The 17,203-nt window shown below is 49.3% G+C and overlaps 1 protein-coding gene across 12 annotated transcripts in view; it reads left to right on the forward strand.

Moving 5' to 3' along the window:
- The window catches only part of CCDC85A (coiled-coil domain containing 85A), a 132,597-nt gene that overhangs the window by 54,157 nt on the left and 61,237 nt on the right, over window positions 1–17,203 (forward strand). For 2 of the 12 annotated variants that reach the window (XR_010070561.1, XM_063331171.1), the window contains exons 3-4: window positions 2,914–2,990; window positions 11,940–12,059. The exons of 5 other annotated variants lie outside the window; for them this stretch is intronic. Coding sequence is in view for 3 of the 7 variants with exons in the window: in XM_063331171.1 (XP_063187241.1) it covers window positions 2,914–2,990; window positions 11,940–12,059 (197 nt within the window). In the remaining 4 variants the exon portion in view is untranslated. Of the gene's footprint in view, window positions 1–2,913; window positions 2,991–11,918; window positions 12,060–17,203 lie in introns of those variants that run through there. 5 more of the 12 variants (XM_063331172.1, XR_010070567.1, XR_010070566.1 and 2 more) reach the window with 5 other exon arrangements.

Consider the following 17,203-nt stretch of genomic DNA (forward strand, 5'->3'; position numbering starts at 1 on the left):
GACTAATGACATCAGCTGGGGATCATCTTGTTTGCGCAGGTTATGTTTCGGAGCGGCGGTTGCCTGACACACTGTAGCATCTTATTAAATGCTTTATTATAAGACAACAGCAATGTTAGGGAAGTGATGGTAAGTTTCTGTGCTGCTTTCCCTTTGGGAGACATTTGTTTTCAGCTCAGAGACTGAAGCTGAAGCGTTACTAGCACCAGTTCATTCTGCTTCAGTTTGGAATTGCTTAATTGTCCTGCGAAAATTTGCCTGGGATGACAATGGGAGTGGTATCAGGTAACTATTTTAAGATTTGCTCTTTATTTAGAGCTCTTTACTGGTCTCCAGGCTGATTAAGAATAGGCGGATCATATAGGCCTTCCCATAAAGACTTAGAAGATGCAGCTTTTTTTTCTTCTTTTTTCAAGTTTGGTGACAGTGTTTCACTTTGTGTATTTTCAGTTCCTCTGTCTCTTACGTCCTTGACTGGCTTTTCTGCTCATTTTTTCCTCCAAGCTCATAGCATCACAGCATAAATATATTAACAGACACTGAAATATATATGCATGTAGTCTATGTGTCAAGAAGACTCACATAAATAAGGGTTTGCTAGGTGAAGCCTCTGGTAGATGACCTAATTTTCCGTTTTGATCAGATTACAAAAGGAGATTTAAATCACTGTTTCACACTGGAGAAGGGCTAGTGGAGATTTCAGAGCAGTCCTCAGCTGGTACGAGCAGGTGTTGGGAAGCTGGGAATGTGGTGTGGTTTGGAGCAGCAGAGATCTCAGCTCTGGACTCCCGACATACAAGTGAAGAAATAAAACGGAGAGGCAAACTTTATCCACTGCGTGAAGAGCTAATAAATGGTAAACCAGGAGATGACAAAAGACCCAAAGAGAATCCAGGAAGGAGCCTGTCTGAGGTGGGCTGGTGGGCCCAGCTGGGAAGTAGCACTTGAGGGTGAAGGCTGAGCCCAGGCCAACGTAGCAGTGAACTCGGAGCCAGAGAAGTGAGAAATGGCCGGCGCCACAGGAGGCACCTCCTTCAGTCCCCCCGAAACCGTGGCTTCACAGAGACCATCTCCTGTAGACAAGGACAGGGAGAAGAGATGAGCTGTGCGGGGAGCTGTTGCCTCCGCTAATGGCCACAACGGCGAGGGAGCCTCTGCGGCTCCTCCCCGAGGTGCTGCTGCTGGGGAGGAAGCTGATTTGATGGGAGGGACCCTGTCGTCTACGGTTAATTGAATAAGCTGTTCATCCTCTAAGTGCTCGTCTGAGCCAGGCTGAGCGGCTCTCCAGAGAGGCAGCCATCACGCGCTATGGAAATCCTTACGCAGCGGAGCGCGCAGAACCTCAGATCACCCCTTTCCCTTTTATTGCACAATGCTATTTTTAATCCAGTGCCTTGCTGCGTATTAATCATTTTTGACAAATTACTTCACGTTGTGTAGATTCCCATGCACTGTCTGTGCGTGCGTGTTTCAGCCTATTGCAGTCTCGTAAGAGCAGTACGAGACGCCTCCCTTCCCATCACCGTTATTCCCTGGGCAGGCTGGCACAGCGATGAGGGATCAGGGGAAACTGTGCACAAATTCCTCTCCCAGTTTAAACCAGTAAACAGCTCTGCCGGCAATGCGGCTTTGCAGGGTTAGACCAACTGACAGTGCTGTCCCGACGCCCATGGATTCCGTACCATTAATCGTCAGGGAGGGAATTTTACTAGTTACGTGGTAATATGAGTACAAACATGTTACTGCGATTGACGTCTTGGAGAAAGTTGAGTGGATCATGGAGTCAGAGGCACATGGGGGACCTCCCTCTGTATCCAAGGAGGTACAAGAGTCACAGCAGATTTCTGGACTTGAAAAGATACCTTCTCACAGATTTTGGGACTGAGAAGGTATCTTTATCTTACTGCCAATGAGCGCTACTTTCTCAGGCATGTATTTCTCTTAGGTACAGGACTTTAATAGCAGAAGTTCTGTGTGACTCAAGAAATGTGTGATAAGAAAGCTCTCAGACGCTTTTAGGGATGGATCATGGATCTCCTCTTACGTGAAGTTCTTGGGAACAGAGCAGGCTAGGAGTGACTCGTGTTCTCCAGAATCTACCAAATTATTTTTTGGAGGCCAGTGAGGTTACTTGTGAGTAGAGCGGCCTGGATTTTGCCCTTCCACGAGCCGGCCCAGCAAAGCAGGGCTGTGAGAGCGTGTCCTGGTAGGACACTGCCTGGCCCGCCTGGGGTGAGGAGTGGGTGCCGTCGTGCTGTCAGCCAGGCTTCCCACCCGCCCGGGGCCTCGGGGACACACATCTGCTTTCCAGCACAGGCTCGAGCTGGGACAACGCCTGGTCCCTAGCAGAGGCTGAGGCTTGAGCCTCCGTGCTGGCAAGTGCTGTGTTCCCCGCAGGCGAGATGATGGCTTGAGGGGGTAGGGGGTTGTGTGCCACCAGACCCCTGCCACCAGGGCTGTGTGGAGGGGATGCTCTGACTGTGCCTTCCTGCAGAAGGGAGGACACCGACTGTGTCTTCCTGGGCTGTTCGGTGGCGACTCGTGGGACAACGCATTGCTCTTGTGGGATAACGCACTGCTTTTGTGGAGCATCCCCAAAATACAGCTTTGGGGAGGGGTTGGGAGAGCTGAAGTCTGTGCTGCCTTTCTGTGAGGTGCCTTGTGTCTGAGGAGGGGCCACCTCCAAGCACAGCAGTTTAGAATCCCGAGGCACCGGGAACTGGATTCATTCTAGCATCAGCGCTGTTAGCTGCTTGCACCGCCCTTGCGAGGCACGAGGCGAGTGTGTGATGGACACCTGAGGGAGGCAATCTGCTGTGAGTACGAGTCGGAATGGGGCACAGGCTCTGACGCCGGTAAACACAAGCAGATCTCTGTGGATAATACGAGTTTTTTTTCTTTTTTGATTTTTAGAATCAACCTTGTCCTATGTTAGGCAGCTGGAGGCAAGAGTAAGACAGCTGGAGGAGGAAAATCGCATGCTGCCCCAGGTGGGTGACATCCGTTGGTGGGAACGGTAGCCGGCAGCTAGGCAGCAACGCTCGAGCCTTCGTGCTCGAGGTGAAACCGTATCGCTCGTCACTTGACGTCACTGCGTTTGAACACTCAGGCTGGTCATCTGGATAATCAAGGGCACTCGCAGCTGTTTGTTCATCTTGCTTGTGATTGAGTGGGGTATTTATTTAAGACTACGACAATGCTTTCATTAATTTTTCTCCTTTGCAGGTCTTGATACTTTGCTAAGAAAAATTCACTGGAAGCCGCTACTTACAGTTAATTAATTTAAGGGTTGAAAATCCCATTGAACCGACCCTTTATATTCTGGTTTTATTCCAAGAGCTTCTCGTTATTAAAATACCAAGTACTTCTTATAGTTAACCAAAATATTTTGCTTTAAAAATGCAAATGTTTTAATAATAATTGGGTTATATTATTTTTAGTATTTTGAGGAGTATATTAGATACGTAAATGCAAGGCTGAAATTAATTTGAATAAATAAGCAAATATGAAGTTGAAGGTTTTCCCAACATGTTTTTAAGAACGAAAAATTCTGAGGTTCGTTAAGAATGAAAGACACTTGTATTTTTTTATATAACACACCCAAACCAGCACGCATTTCTTTTATATTTCATTCAGTAATCCTTAGGAACATCCATAAAGTCTCCAAATGAAGTTGCCCACCGGAAGGAAAAAGAAGTTGCATTTTGTTTAAATCAAACACTAGTTTAAACGAAGACGTTGGTCTGAAGAAGAAAATAGCTTTTTATCGAACATAGTACCGTTATTTGAACGTAAAAACCCCGATAGCAGTGAAATGTAGGAAGAAGTAAAATCCGCTGGCTCTGAAGCCGTCATTTGTGTAAGCCAAGATCAGCTGGAAGATCTCAGCCTGAGGTTAACCATTTCCTTTCTTAAGGCAGATTTTATGTGAAGTGTGGTGGTTTTTTCCCCTCACCTGTAACATGACAGTTGGAAGGGCCTCTGTCTCTCGTTTACCTCTTCACTTGCTAGCTGGCGTTGAGCGGTTTGTGTAACTTGTACCTTCGTTTGTTGATCTGGCAGAGGAGGGCAGCAAGAACAATTAAATGTCTGTCCGTTAGCGTGTATGCAGCCTTCAATAGGAAGGGCAAAGGTGGGTCTTCAGTGCTAAAGGATATTATTTTCTTGTCAAGAACGGTGCTCAGGGCAAACGTTAACAAACCTGCCTGAAAAATGCTGTTGTGGTTTGTGTCGGGTCTGGAAGAATGCTGGGGAAGGAATTGTGCAGAATGTTCTCTGGAAGTGGCCGTGTGCTTTATGTGGCTGGGGCTCGAGGCGCTCGGGTGGAGCCCCGTGAGCTGCATTACCAGCTCTTGCCAAAGGCTGGAACACCCACATTCGGGGTGTTGAGTTCGTTGAAAATCCCTTAGGTGAGGTGCCAAAGCCAGAAAATAGCGCTTGTGAAAATAGCACCTAAATAGCACCTAAGAGCGAAGCTGTTGCGGAAGTAATTGAAACAAAATACGCTGATTGCGGGGTTTTGGAGGGGAAGAGCTAGGCGAGCAGGACTGCAAACGGCTTTTGGTTTTTGAATGCACAGGTCAGGGTGTCCTATGTTTGGTTTTGTTGGCACACGGATCTGTAGTGGAGTTCTGAAAAATCTCCCAATGTCTGTGGATACTTTACTGTAAGAAATAATGAGTGACAAGGGTTCACGTTTCCGGGCTTATTTTACCTTTCCCCCTGAGGAAAGTCATTGCTTTGGGGAGAGGAAGGAACGGCAGACACCAAGGTAATTCCGCCTGTGTTCGACAAGCTCAGAGTGACGTTTGCGTGAGTCCGTTCTGGGGGCTTGTTGTGCCTGTGAGCACCACCCCAGACGTGCTGTGCGCGGGGATCAGGCCCTCGTTCAAGGCCACGGACACGGGAGGGAAATGCAGACGCTCCCGGCACTGGTTCGATTCTGTTTCACGGGAGGAAGGGGAGGCTGGTGGGCGTTAAGCCAAACCCAGCGCCTTTGACAAATCAGCTGAAAACACACGATGAGCTCCACAACTAGGGAAGGTTTTTGGCACAGCTCGTGCCCAGTTAGAGTGTCGTGCCTTAACGTTTCACCAGGGTGAAATGCCTTTTGGTCCTCGCCCAGCGCCTGGCGGGCGGCGCGCTGGGAGCTGCAGGACTGCACTCACATGTACGAGGTGACGCCCCTGTGAGGGCTTTACTTGAGGAGTCCTGCCTTGCTTCCCGAGGCTTTTCTCTCTCCTCCTGCCATGCTTTTCTGCTTTTTCCTCTCTGCTTCCAATATCCTTCTTTCCCTCCTTTTCTGCTTGCGTGTCACTCAGGAAGCTGTGCGGGCACACTCGTTGACACCCTCCTCAAATAAATCACTCCTTTCATCTTTCACTTAGCTGTGGTTCTCTTCCAGTTTCTCTTGCTTTGCTTGTCTCCCTCCCTCCATACCAGTTCTCTCTTCAAAACCCCACAGATCTCTAATGCAAAGGTTTTATTAATATTTAGTGGCAAGAACATTTCCAGAGAAAATGGATTTAAGTGCTGCCATCACTGTTCAGATGGAACCTGAGTTTTAGTTCGCTCTGCTGCACTGAAGGGCTGCTTTGTCAGGGGAAACGGAGAACCACCGCCGAGTCAATACTTTAGTTTGATCAGGTAATAGGAAAGGTATAAAACCGCACGTATTCACTGAAGCCTGTTAATGTCTCTTCCTGTGCTGCACCGTCGTTCTGGTGGCAGCTTGGAGCATAGCAGTGGGTTTAGAAGCTGTGGGAAGCCGTACACGGGCTGTAGCTTGCTGTGTTGGTGAGAGCTGTAATTAGCTGTTCTTTTTTATTGCTGCTGTTCCTTTTTTCGTTCTCTCAGATAGCATATTCCAAGATACGATCCAGACCTTTTCAGTTTCTGGCCACAAATAGGATTTTTGTGGAAGACAGCAGGTACTTCCCAAGATGTACGGTGTGCAGCTGGGTCTCCTGTTGAGAATGCCGCACTGTGCCGCTGCGCCCGAGCCCGGGGGTGTGCGGCTTCCCAGGCTCCTGTCGGTAGGGCTGCGGGGCAGCAGTGCGTGGAGGCACAAGGACCTGAACAAGAACATCGCCGTTTGACGGATGGATTTCAGGCCAGAGCAGTTCCGAAAGCTCTCTGCCGCGCAGGGGCTCTGGCAGAGCTGCCGCCTTCTGCCGCCTCAAAATGTATGTGAAACTACAGCACTGAGTTTTACCGCTAACATTAAAAAAACCCCACGTGATAGTAGGGCTGGTGCTCTAGCCAGAGTATAGTCTCTGTGCATATTGTAATGAAGATACTCAGCAATAATTAAGAACATACATAGGGACCAAACAATGGATTCAGATCCCATTTACAGCTTCCTGGGCCGTGATGGACTGTTATGTCAGCGAGTAACTTCAGATAACTGAAACCAGGAGCGTCCTCCCAGACTTGATGTGGTGCGTAACTGCTGTCCGTGCCTTCTGCTGCGGGAAGCGAGCTTGGGATCTGGCAGCCACATGTCAATTAACCGAAGATATCCCTGAATTTTCGTAGGGATAGTATTTCAGGGCTGATAAGCTCAGCTGAAATGTTATGGAAATGCAGACATCTGTCATACAATGACAGTGAATGCATTTGCAAAAGATATTCTTGGCAAGCCACGCAATTTAAATTGCTTCAGTTTTTATTTGTTTTCGTGGGAGGAGGGAGCAAGAGGCAGAGATGAAGAACTGTCAAGGCATATACCCCTTCTAACCCTTTGTCCTCGTAATTTAGCTTTACCTTCTAATGGAGGGGAAAGGAAGCATCGCTGGGGTGCTGCTCTCGGAGCAAACGGGCGGCACGGGGCAGCAGAGCGGGCGGCTGGATGCGGCACCAAGGGCAGAGGCAGGTGTGGTGTTTGGCCGAGCCCTCCTGCTCCCTCTCGCCGGGCTTCTCTGCCTCCGCCTCCTCCTTCCTGCCTTTGCAAGTCTTTTGGTCCTTTTCCGTCTCTTTGTGTTCTCTTTCAATTCTGCTGTTGCTTCAGGCGCTTTTTGGGGGTTTTGCACCCTTGCTAGCCTTTTCCCGTCCTGGTACGTTTAAGTGTGAAATGGCAGGCATTTTTAAGCGCTTCCAACATTTTGCATTTCCCTCTTTCTTCCCCCTTCCATTAGATTATCACATTTTACATCAACGCGTTTGCAAATCTTTCAAAAGCCTTTTTTGCTGAGATCGGTGGTTTTTGTTTTCCCTGTACATGGCATGGTTTTAGTTATAAATCTAATGAGAAGATGGGAGCTGTTTGGATGGTATTCTTTTTGTAAAATCTGTGTCACTCACGGGCCAATAATGTTTGTCTCCTCCCTCCCATAGCATGTGGAAGAACAGGGAATCCTTCAACCAGAATGTAATTAAGGCCCATTGAACAAACCCATGTTACCTAATCACGTCATCAAATATTTGCTGCAAGTAAATCAGCAGCATCCACCCGCCCTGTTCTTTCACGTGCTGGCGTCCTCAGTTTAAATTAATAGGTCGTTAACCGAGCAGCTTCAGTTGAGAACAGGTGAGGTTCTGAGCAGAGTCTTTGTCTCGGGTGTCCCCAGCACCGCGCTGTCCCCGTGGTTGGCGTGGGGGCTGAACGGCAAGAGCCCACGGGTTTGATGTGGCAAAGACACAAATTCAAGAAAAACCTGGTCTGCAAAAAGAGCGGCAGTTCAGAAAGAAGAAGAGATGATTATTTTTGCAGAGTAATTTCCCGAAGTCAAGAATTACTTTTTACTCATGTTTTTCTAGGACAGTCCGCTGATTCTTCCAGTTTTTAAACAGCGGTGGTCTTTTACGCGTGGCCTCCCAGATTTGGAGGTGCTACAGCCCGCAGCGTTTTTCTCTTGCAGGTTCATTAGCAAAAGAGGTTTAGGAAGGGCCTGCCATTTTCGGGTTGTTTCTGAAGGTGTGTAGCCAGCGATGGCTTCGGCCACTCGGAAATCTGAGTATGCTTAGTATGCTATGAGGGTATGTGGATTTTGGCAGCAGTGTGCAGGAGTAGAGGTTTCTAGTGAGGTCTTTGAGAACAGGAATTATGGGGAATAACTACAGCGTTTTAAAGTTGTGTGTTTTAATTGACAGGAATGCTCCCTAAAAAAATTGTTGCTGTTTCGTTTGGTGCGTTACTAATCCAGCAGAGCAACGCGCTGGGGCTTATCGCTGTCTGGTTTTCCTTTCTCCTGCCTGTTTGAAACAAGCTGACAAACACAGCCCGCGTTTGCTTTGAGCTAAGGGGGAAATGGAGGGCTGGGGAAATCAGCCAAGAGCTCTGGAAATCAGGTAGTGATTGAAGTGGCGTGGCAGTTACCCAGCAGGAAGGATACGCTTCCCGGTAAACCGCGTGCCCCTGGGGTGAAGGCAGCTGTGCGCGTGCTGAGGCGGGTCTGCCATGGCGAGTGACCAGAGCGGTGCCCGGCGGGCAGGGAAGTCCTGTTCCCTCCGACGCGCCCGTGAGGTGCCTCGGGGTGTCCTCGGGGCAGAGGTGGCGGGTGTTTTTTCCTCCTCGGCTGTCTCTGCGTGCCGTGGGTGCCAGGCGGGCGGCAGGCGGCGTCCGGAGGGGCTGGCAGATAAACTGCCGCTGACTGGGGCTGTGCAGCGGGCCTTGCACTAGAGCCGCTTTCATCCGCGACTGCCCTTATCAACAGCATGGACTGAAAAAATTATGTTTCCTGCTAGCTCAAGTAGAAAGGCTCGTGATTAGTCCTCTCCCTCACAGCGTGTCCCGTTCTTCACAGGGGTCTTCATTCTGGCTGTGACCGGGGTGCAGGGTTTGCCTCTGGCGCTCGGGGAGAATGACCCGAGTAGCCTCAGCGTTGTGCAGTGGGAGGGAGATGCTACATTTCTATTCATCTCATTTTTTGTGATGTGGCATTACGGGGTTGAGTCAGATTTCCTGTGCTTTCTATTCACTAGAGTCGCGTGTTGGCGTTCAATATTTCGTAGATGTACTTGCAGCAGCAAACGGAACTGCAATTCGGTGATATCGGTTCCCTCTGTTATCTTTGTGGCAAAATGCACAGGAGATACTACGTCTTTTTTACCTGCTTCAGACAGTGTGCTTTCAGCAGCGGTATAATCCGCGCACCGTAAACGTTAGACTCGGAGGAGGCAACGTGCAGACCATGCTTCAGCTTGGCCACAAGGGCTGGATGGGGGCAGTGGGGAACGTTAGCAGTGTAGGATGAGCAAAAACCCCGATGCTTTCTCAGACATTGGCGTTGTGCAGCACTGTGTATTCAGAATGACTCAAGATACTTAAAGTCGATACAGATTTCAGCGCTACGGAGCCACAACTTCATCCCTTCTGTCTGGTCTGGTTCCACTTCCACAACTGTGTTACTGGATGGTAAATGAAAAGGTCTGTCCAAAACACGTGGACACACGGGATGCCCTACTTCGAGTGGCCGAATGCCAGTGCTGTGTGTGGAGCTAGAGAAGAGGAGGAAGGGAACAGGATTTCTCCCATCCTCAAGGTCCTACCTAGGATCCAGTTGTAATCCGGGTTGGGCAGGGGCAGAGAAGGGACTCGGTGCAAGGAAACACAGGTCCAGTTCTGGTGGAAGGTTAAACATTGTCATGCCGCCCGCTGGCAAGAGCAGCTGTGATGATGGGTCTGAAACGCACGCTTTTCTCCTCTCTTGAGGCACCTTGTTTCAGACACCGCCGCTTTGGCAAAGTGCCTTTTCCTCCTGTTTTGCATCGCTGCCTCAGAAACTGGTCATGCAGTCAGTAGAGCTGAAGTGCCTACAGGCTCGCAGGACTTGCTGAGGAACAGGAGACACGTCTCCACGACGGTCCCCTCCCCATCATCTGCTGGAACAAGCCAAGGAAGGCAGAAGCTGCAGTGCTGGTGCGGAATGGCCTCACCTGAGATGAGAAGTCCCTGAGCTGCAGGATGGGGCTCCAGGGCTACAAAACCAGCCTTGTTTTTTAAGAAAAGCTTCTGTCTCTTATCATAGACAGGAGAAGGAGGGAGAGGGATGTCCACAGGGGAAATACTAATTTTCAGTCCCCTACCAACACGTGTTGAGAACGCTGTCTGCTCAAAGCAGTCTGTTCACGAGTTTCTCATTCTCCTGGAGGGAGACAGCCATGCGCCAGGAGGGGCTGCGAAGGACAGCTGCCTGGAGGACAGGCCTCAACTCTGACAGCGGCACAATTTGCAGGAGTTACGGATTGTCTCATATTCAGGGGGTTTAGATGCATGATCTGTACTAATTTTCCAAGCCTTTTAATAGCGATATTTATGTTTTCCCATTCAAAACTGACCACAACCTTTGCTGGCCCTGGAGTCAGTGAAGAAACAGAATACTTTGATTTATAAGAAAACCCAAAGCTGACTGAGGGAATTTATCCTAAACCAGAATTGCTCCAATCTGCTTTATTACCCCTTTTCCTTCCTCTTTCATTTCCTTTCCCAAAGCGTAGCATTAATCCGCCCAGTCACTAACAGATCTATAAATCCTTCCCAAAGTCGGTCCCAAGCCTCGCTGGGTACCTCGCAGCAAATTGACGACAGTCGTTCAGCAGTGGCAGGGGTTGTCTCTGCGGTGCCCCTTCGGCACTGCTGCGGGCAGCGCGGTGGTGCTTTCCAAGGCCTGGTCTATCCCGACGGATCCACGCACAGCGTATGAACTTGCTTCGGACCGCGCTACTTGTCAGTTACATGTTGTCAGGCAGACTGGGTCGGTGAAGTTCAGCCTCGTGTCATCTCGCTGCGGCCTTTTCCTCCCACCCCCCCTTCCTTTTCCCTGTTGTTTAGCCTATAGACGCCCCTAGGAAGGCTGCAGGGTGCTATGTGCTTGCTCAGCGGGGCAAATTAGTGCCCACTGGGGCACTGGTTCTGGTCGGAGGCTCTTTCCACTGTCATTATTTTTCCTTCAGAAATGCATTTCCCACGCATTCCAGCAGGAATTAGCGCTACGTTATTTCTTAATGTTTCCTACAGTGTTTCTCACTCTGTAAGAAAGGAAATTTTCCTCTCTCAGTCTTTGAAATGTTTTTCTTTATATTTCTCCTTTTTTTTTTCCTTTTTTTTTTTTTTTTTTTTTTAACAAAATTCTGCATGAGGGCTGACAGTGCAGGATGACATTAGAAGAGCGGGTCAGGTTGAAAGCCCCTTGGAAGGGCGTGCTCGGGCCGGCTCTGCACCATACCCGTGAGTGCAGAGGGTATTCTCAGCCCTCCTCCAGAGCTGGCTGCCGGCTCAGGTTGCCCCCGGCACTGCAGTCGCTCCAGGGGACGCTCCACGTCCTGCAGAGCTTGAGGTGATGGAGCTGTAAGAGCTCAGGGAGCTCGCATTTGTTTGGCAGTGTCCTGAGGAACCCCTCCAGGTGTCTGCCGGGAGGAACAAGCCCCCGGGGCTGTCACTGCTGGGTATAAATTGGGATCTCACAGGCAAGCAGGGGCCGTGCCCTTGCGCCGGAGCAGCCAGAGGCAGGGAAGAAGTGAGCTGAGAGCCTCCCGGGGCTCCCGCCTGCTGCCCTGGTCGGCTGCGGCTGAGCTTGTGTTACAAACCTTGCAGCAACCTTTAAAAATGTGAGTTTTGTTGAAGGAACAACCTCCAGGGTTATTGGGATAAAATTAGATGTTCTCAAAACCTTCCTCTGGAGCTGAAACCATCTCTCTGAACCTCGCAGCACTTTTGTGAGGCAACGTACGTACACAAGAAATTTTGTGACTGTGCCCTGGTTTTGCAGACAGACACCCTCGAGGGCCAGAGAGTTTGGGTGACGCTTCAGCTGCCTCTCGTGGACCTTTGGTACTGTGGCACAGAAAGAGGGGACTTTGGAGTGAAACATGCCTTCAGTGCTTCTCAGCCTTTTTAAAGAAATTCTTTTTACAGAATTTAAAAGCCTTTTAAATTGCCATCTGTTTTAATTAGTTACCAACCCTTTTCTTTATTAAAGAGTTTTTAATCTTTTGCGAAGGATGCCATTAGGATGCCAGGAGGGGCGGAGGGGAGTTACTGCTCTGCAAAGGAGCCAGCTAGCGCCACTGGACATGGCTCAGCCTCTCCGCAGTCTGACTCAGTGGTAAATGCCCTGAAGGTAACGCTCCTGCGGTACAGTCCATGCAAAACGTCCTGTCTGTTACTCCACACGTGTCGTATTGTCCTGGCAACATCCCCGTGGCCACCACTGGGATGTTACTGTCGTGAGTGGGGTTGTTTTTCTGTTTGTCACTCATTGCATCTGTGGAGCTTGTGTTTCTCGGGGCAGGGATCCGGCCCCCGCCGTGGGGGTGACACCAGCTGCAGCTGCTCTCCAAGTGACTTACACCGGTGCAGTTTTTCTTTGAAGCTGAAAGCGGTGTTTTCCTGAATACAGAAGTCTTTCTACTTCATCTAGGATGCATATTTGCTCTCCAGTGGAAAATAACGGATTCCTGTAACCCGTGCAGGGAGAGATACTTTAATGCAAAGCTAACGCCAACGCACGTGGTATATTCGTAATAAAAATAGCAGAACTTTGGGCTGAAGACCATGCATCAGGATCCCAAGGTCAGTGTTGAAACTTCTGGGAGAGCAGCTGTGATTTACTCCGCAGCCAGGGTTGAATCGCAAAGACCTGCGCTGCATTGATAAACAGCAATTGGCGCCAGCAATCAGAGGGACAAATCTGTGAGTTCTTACCTGTGTCAGCAGTGAAACTGTTGCCGTTAAGGAAACGTAGAAAGCCGTTACAGGAGGCAGTGGTTTATCAGTGATGTGAATCAAGAGCTGGCCGAGTCCGCTGTCCCACCGCAGCCCGTGCGCAGCCGTGCCCCTCTGGGGAGCACTGCGGGCTGCTGGGGGCTGAGCAGAGAGCGTGGGCGTTGTGGGCCTGTCTCCTGGTGCTGCCTCTGACCTCACTCTTCTCTGTGCTTTGTGCACGTCTTCTCTCCTGTGCTTCGCTCCTTAGCTACACTGCTTTGATATTCCTTCGGTTAAGCGGGTGTTCTTCCCACCTACGCAGACGGTGCAGGACATACTGTTTTTTTGGAGGAGGTAGGTTTGCTCTCCTTCAGGGGGGAGCTGGAAGGGACTTTTGTAGACATTTGCTTGGTTTTTGAGCTTCGTGGAGACGCACGGTGCACAGTAAGAGCTCAGTAGTGCTGTTGACTTGCCTGGACATCTGAGTTAATGAGCAGAGAGATTATCTTCCACATGGCTGGGTGACATTGACTTCTCCTCTGTGAAGCCTGAGGAAATAGGTTTATGCAAGTGAACTGCGCACAAATTAGAGCAATCAGATCCCTTCCTGTAACATAAAACCTGGCGTGGGGCTTCACCGCAGCCACCTCGCCTGTGTGTCTGGCTTCCGCACGGGAGAGGCGGCAGCAGAGTGCTTGAGCCCCTCTCCGCAGGCACACAATTGCAGGTCCCCTCTCGAAGGTCCACCCTTGACCAGCGCGAATGGCCACCCCATTGCAGGTCCCTTCTCGAGTGGTCCCCGTGGGCAGCTCTCTGCCCGCGAGCGCGCTGGTCTCCCCCTGGCGCCGGAGAGGTGTGACGAACCTCCCTTCCCGGCTGCTTGGGAGAGCCCAGCTCAGCCGTACTCCAGGTCCTGCCTGCCTCTTCCATGTATTTCACCAGCTGCTGCCTAGAAAACAAAGCTAAGCCAATGAATTTTGACAAGAGATCATGAATAATTATAAAAACCCCCGCCTTTTGTAGTTCTCTTAAAATACATGTTGGCCAAGACACTTCCTTGAGTGGAACATTTAACAAGAAGCTTTTGACAGCCAGCAGTAGCTGGTTGGTGTAGTGAAATATTTGAACAATGGCTGATACCTTGGCTGCTGAAATGGATTGATAAGAAATACACAGAATTTAGTTCAATATGATGTGAAAGCGCAGCTTTTAGTTTGCTAGGAGGTATTGCAGCAGGCGGAAGTAGATCTAAATGCTCCTGTTCTATTCGAAATGGAGAGCGAGGCGTCAGCTAAACGGACTGCCCGACCTTCCCCGTCCCCAGGCAGGGAGGAGACCCTGCTCTTTCCAAGAGAAGCCCGCGGGCTCCATCCTGCCCTGCTGGGAGCGCTGAGCTCCTGCTCGCATCACTTGGCAGAATCAGATGCAGGAGGAAGAACAAACCAGAGCAAGGAGCCTGCTTCTCTTTACAAATTTGGCAATTTGGAATTCCTGCAAAAGAAGAAACAGTCTTTATTGCAAAACCTCACCAGTGGTATACGATCCCCTTCTGCACAGCAAGAAATGTACTTCAAAGGGACAGATCCACAAGAAAGTGGAGGGAGATCACCGCTAAAACTAGCGATGGTTTTTTCCTGAATAACGAGGAGACTTAAAAAACCCAGTAATTGCCTGTGAAGGCAGTGGTGAAAGAGAGAGAAGAGCTTTGCCGCAGCTGGGCTGAGAAGGGCTCTCCCATGACCGGGTCCCTCATCCCGGGTGGCTGGGAGGAGAAACTGCCGCGTGTGTGCCGCGATCCTCCCTGCCCCGCAGTGCCCGTGGGATTATTCCCTGTGTGCACGTGGTATCCCTAGGGATATGTAAGTAGTGCTTTCATATGGCAGGATGTGTTTCTTTCTTTCTGGGGGTTGTATATGGCCAAAGTGCGTGCTCGTGCATGGAGATGTGCCTGTTGCCCACGGGTTTGCTGTGCGGAGCAGGGTGTGTGTTCCCAGGGTGATGACGGTTACCTCTTGCGACAGCCGGGATAACCAAGGGCACAGCCTCGCCTGCGACACCTGCACTGGCCTCTCCTGTCCTGAGCCCAGCGTCGCCTGCTGGAGACGCCACTGGGCCAGCTACAAATTAAAGTGGGCTGGGCTTTCATCAGAGGCAGCGCCTGGGGCTAAGCGTGGGAGTTGCTGCAGAAAAGTAACTGTTCTGTGCCACCCAGCAGGTCAGGCGAGAAGATGCGATGATCCCTCTGGCCCCGAAACCCAGAGCGCTGTGATCAGTCTAGTTATCTTTAAATGCGGTTGGTCAGTTACGTATGTACGCCCGTACTCAGGAAGGACTCACGAAAACCTAACTATGCTACTGCTCTTATTCCTGGCTGCAAAACAGATTTGTAAAATCACATTTCTTTTTAAAAAACAAAACAACACAGCTTAGCCTTCTCTTGGAAGCTGAGGAAAATCTAGATCAGCGGGCTGTTAAAGACTCTTCACATTCTTACCACTACCGTGGTGAGACAGAAAAAGCTGCGGCTGGAGAAATGTGCAGTATAAGTGCTTAATTTTACATTCTGTATTGAGCCTGGAAACACCTGAAGATGCAAAGTAGTTTTTTTTTTTTTTTAAATGCTGACAATGTGCCCTTGAAGATCTTATATGGAAATTAAGTCAATTACTGTTTCTGTAATGCAATTACTGTTTTATTAGGAACGCCATGATTTTAACATGTTGGTTAGTATTGATCAGAAAAATCTATGTGTAATAATATATCTGCGATAAAGTACCGTATGACTCAGCTGAACCGAATTTGTCCTTCGTAAGAGTAAAATTTGGCAAGTATGATGAAGTCTGGCAGCCTCAGTTTCCCCATCCGTACAGTGGCACCTATATATTTTCCTGCCTACGCTATTCCTTTGCAATTTATGGATAAAAAAGCAGTTTCTAACTAATACATATTTAACAGTAATCCATAAAAGTTCTCGTGATGTAAGTGATGCAAGTGGTGCCACTTCTACAATGCTAATATACTAAATTGGACATGATCGATTCATTTTTGTAAGTCCCCAAGTCCCTTGTACTCTGCCTTGTCTCTGGTGCCCAGCCGTTCAGAGCTCCGCTCCTGCCATTGAAGTGCTGCCTTTTCTTCTGACTTTTATAATCTATGTCTGATTTGACTATTGATAAATTATTATACTTTTAAAATAGTTGGTTATTTCCTTTCCGATTTTACTTTTTCTTATATCCCTCTAGCCCATGTTAAAACTAGAGTGGATTTGTGATAAGCTAATGATTAACGTTTCTTTTCTTTTGCATTCTCATTGCAGTTCCTCCCAGGTTGTAGCTCCCCGTTGTGCTTCAGCTTTATGCACTGTGGGTCTTTCACATGAAACATTTGCCACGGCATCGTTTGCCTTTGAAAGCAGTGGAATGATGACAAGTTTCATTTGGGGCTCTATAATCTTGGCTCATAGTCTTGATTGGTACCAAAATGCAATTTTGGATGTGTTACGTGATCCTGTTGATGTTTTATTACGATAATGGCTGTGGGACCTCTCTCCTCAGGATGTGCGTGTGGTATTGGTACCACCTCAACAGCAATGTCTTTGGGAATGGGTTTGCTTTGTATTTCCATGCTTGCCTTGTCCTAGGAGAACTTAGCAGTACGTAGCAGCAGGTTTCGAGGCAGTTTGTCGTGTATTAGTGAGCGTGGAGGTGATTTCAAAGCACAGGAACTGTCGGGATTAAGCCTGGAGGGCTGTTCTTCGTGGTTTCCCTCCGGCTGCCGGTAAGTTCTGATCACAGCGCCGCTGTCATCTCCAGTCAGGTGCGGGTTCCTGCCTGCCTTACAGGGAGACGACCTGTGTCCTTTCACTCCTGGCTGTTGGGAGTAAGCTAGAAATGGATCATCATTTGTGAAGATCATCGCCCTCAGAGCTGTCCTTTATTCAGTCACAGTTTCTGCTGGAATTTTGAGAGAGGTTTTTGGTACTGGGCTTTTTACTATCATAACTATTTAAAACACGTTCAGGAATGCTCTGGAGGTACACTTTCTTTTGAGCGCTTGTAAACGCAAAGGACTCCCATTAGTGCTGCGTGTGACAAGTCAGCGTTGAACTAGTGAGCTGGGAAGACGACAACCCTACATGCAAACCCCAAGCGCACGTGCCATGCAGAGGGCCAAAGAAACCCATGCGCAGAAGGCAGCAATGTGTACAGCTGTGGCGACTGTGCCAAGAGCTGTACGTATGCCAGCACAGAAGGAGAGTGCGGTGACAAACCTGCAGAAATGTAGGTTATCATCCCGTCTTTCTGAAAGGCAGGCAAATCAAATTACTGTGACGCCTTTGGGACCCGGGTATCTGTTGCACTGTATGCACAAGCAAAAGTGGTTGCTGGTGAAGATTTCTCCATTTCCTACCTGTAAAAATGGCAGGAGACTATTCCTTTTGGCCACATCTTGTCAATTCTGCGTAGCCTGTCAGCTTTCCAGGGCTGGCTTGTGTGTGTTTGTCCATTCCTAGCAATCAGGGGTCATTTGTTCAGCTGGAAATAAAGGACTTCGGGAAGT

Source organism: Chroicocephalus ridibundus, chromosome 3 (assembly GCF_963924245.1).
Source record: "Chroicocephalus ridibundus chromosome 3, bChrRid1.1, whole genome shotgun sequence".
In the NCBI taxonomy this organism is placed as follows: Eukaryota; Metazoa; Chordata; class Aves; order Charadriiformes; family Laridae; genus Chroicocephalus; species Chroicocephalus ridibundus.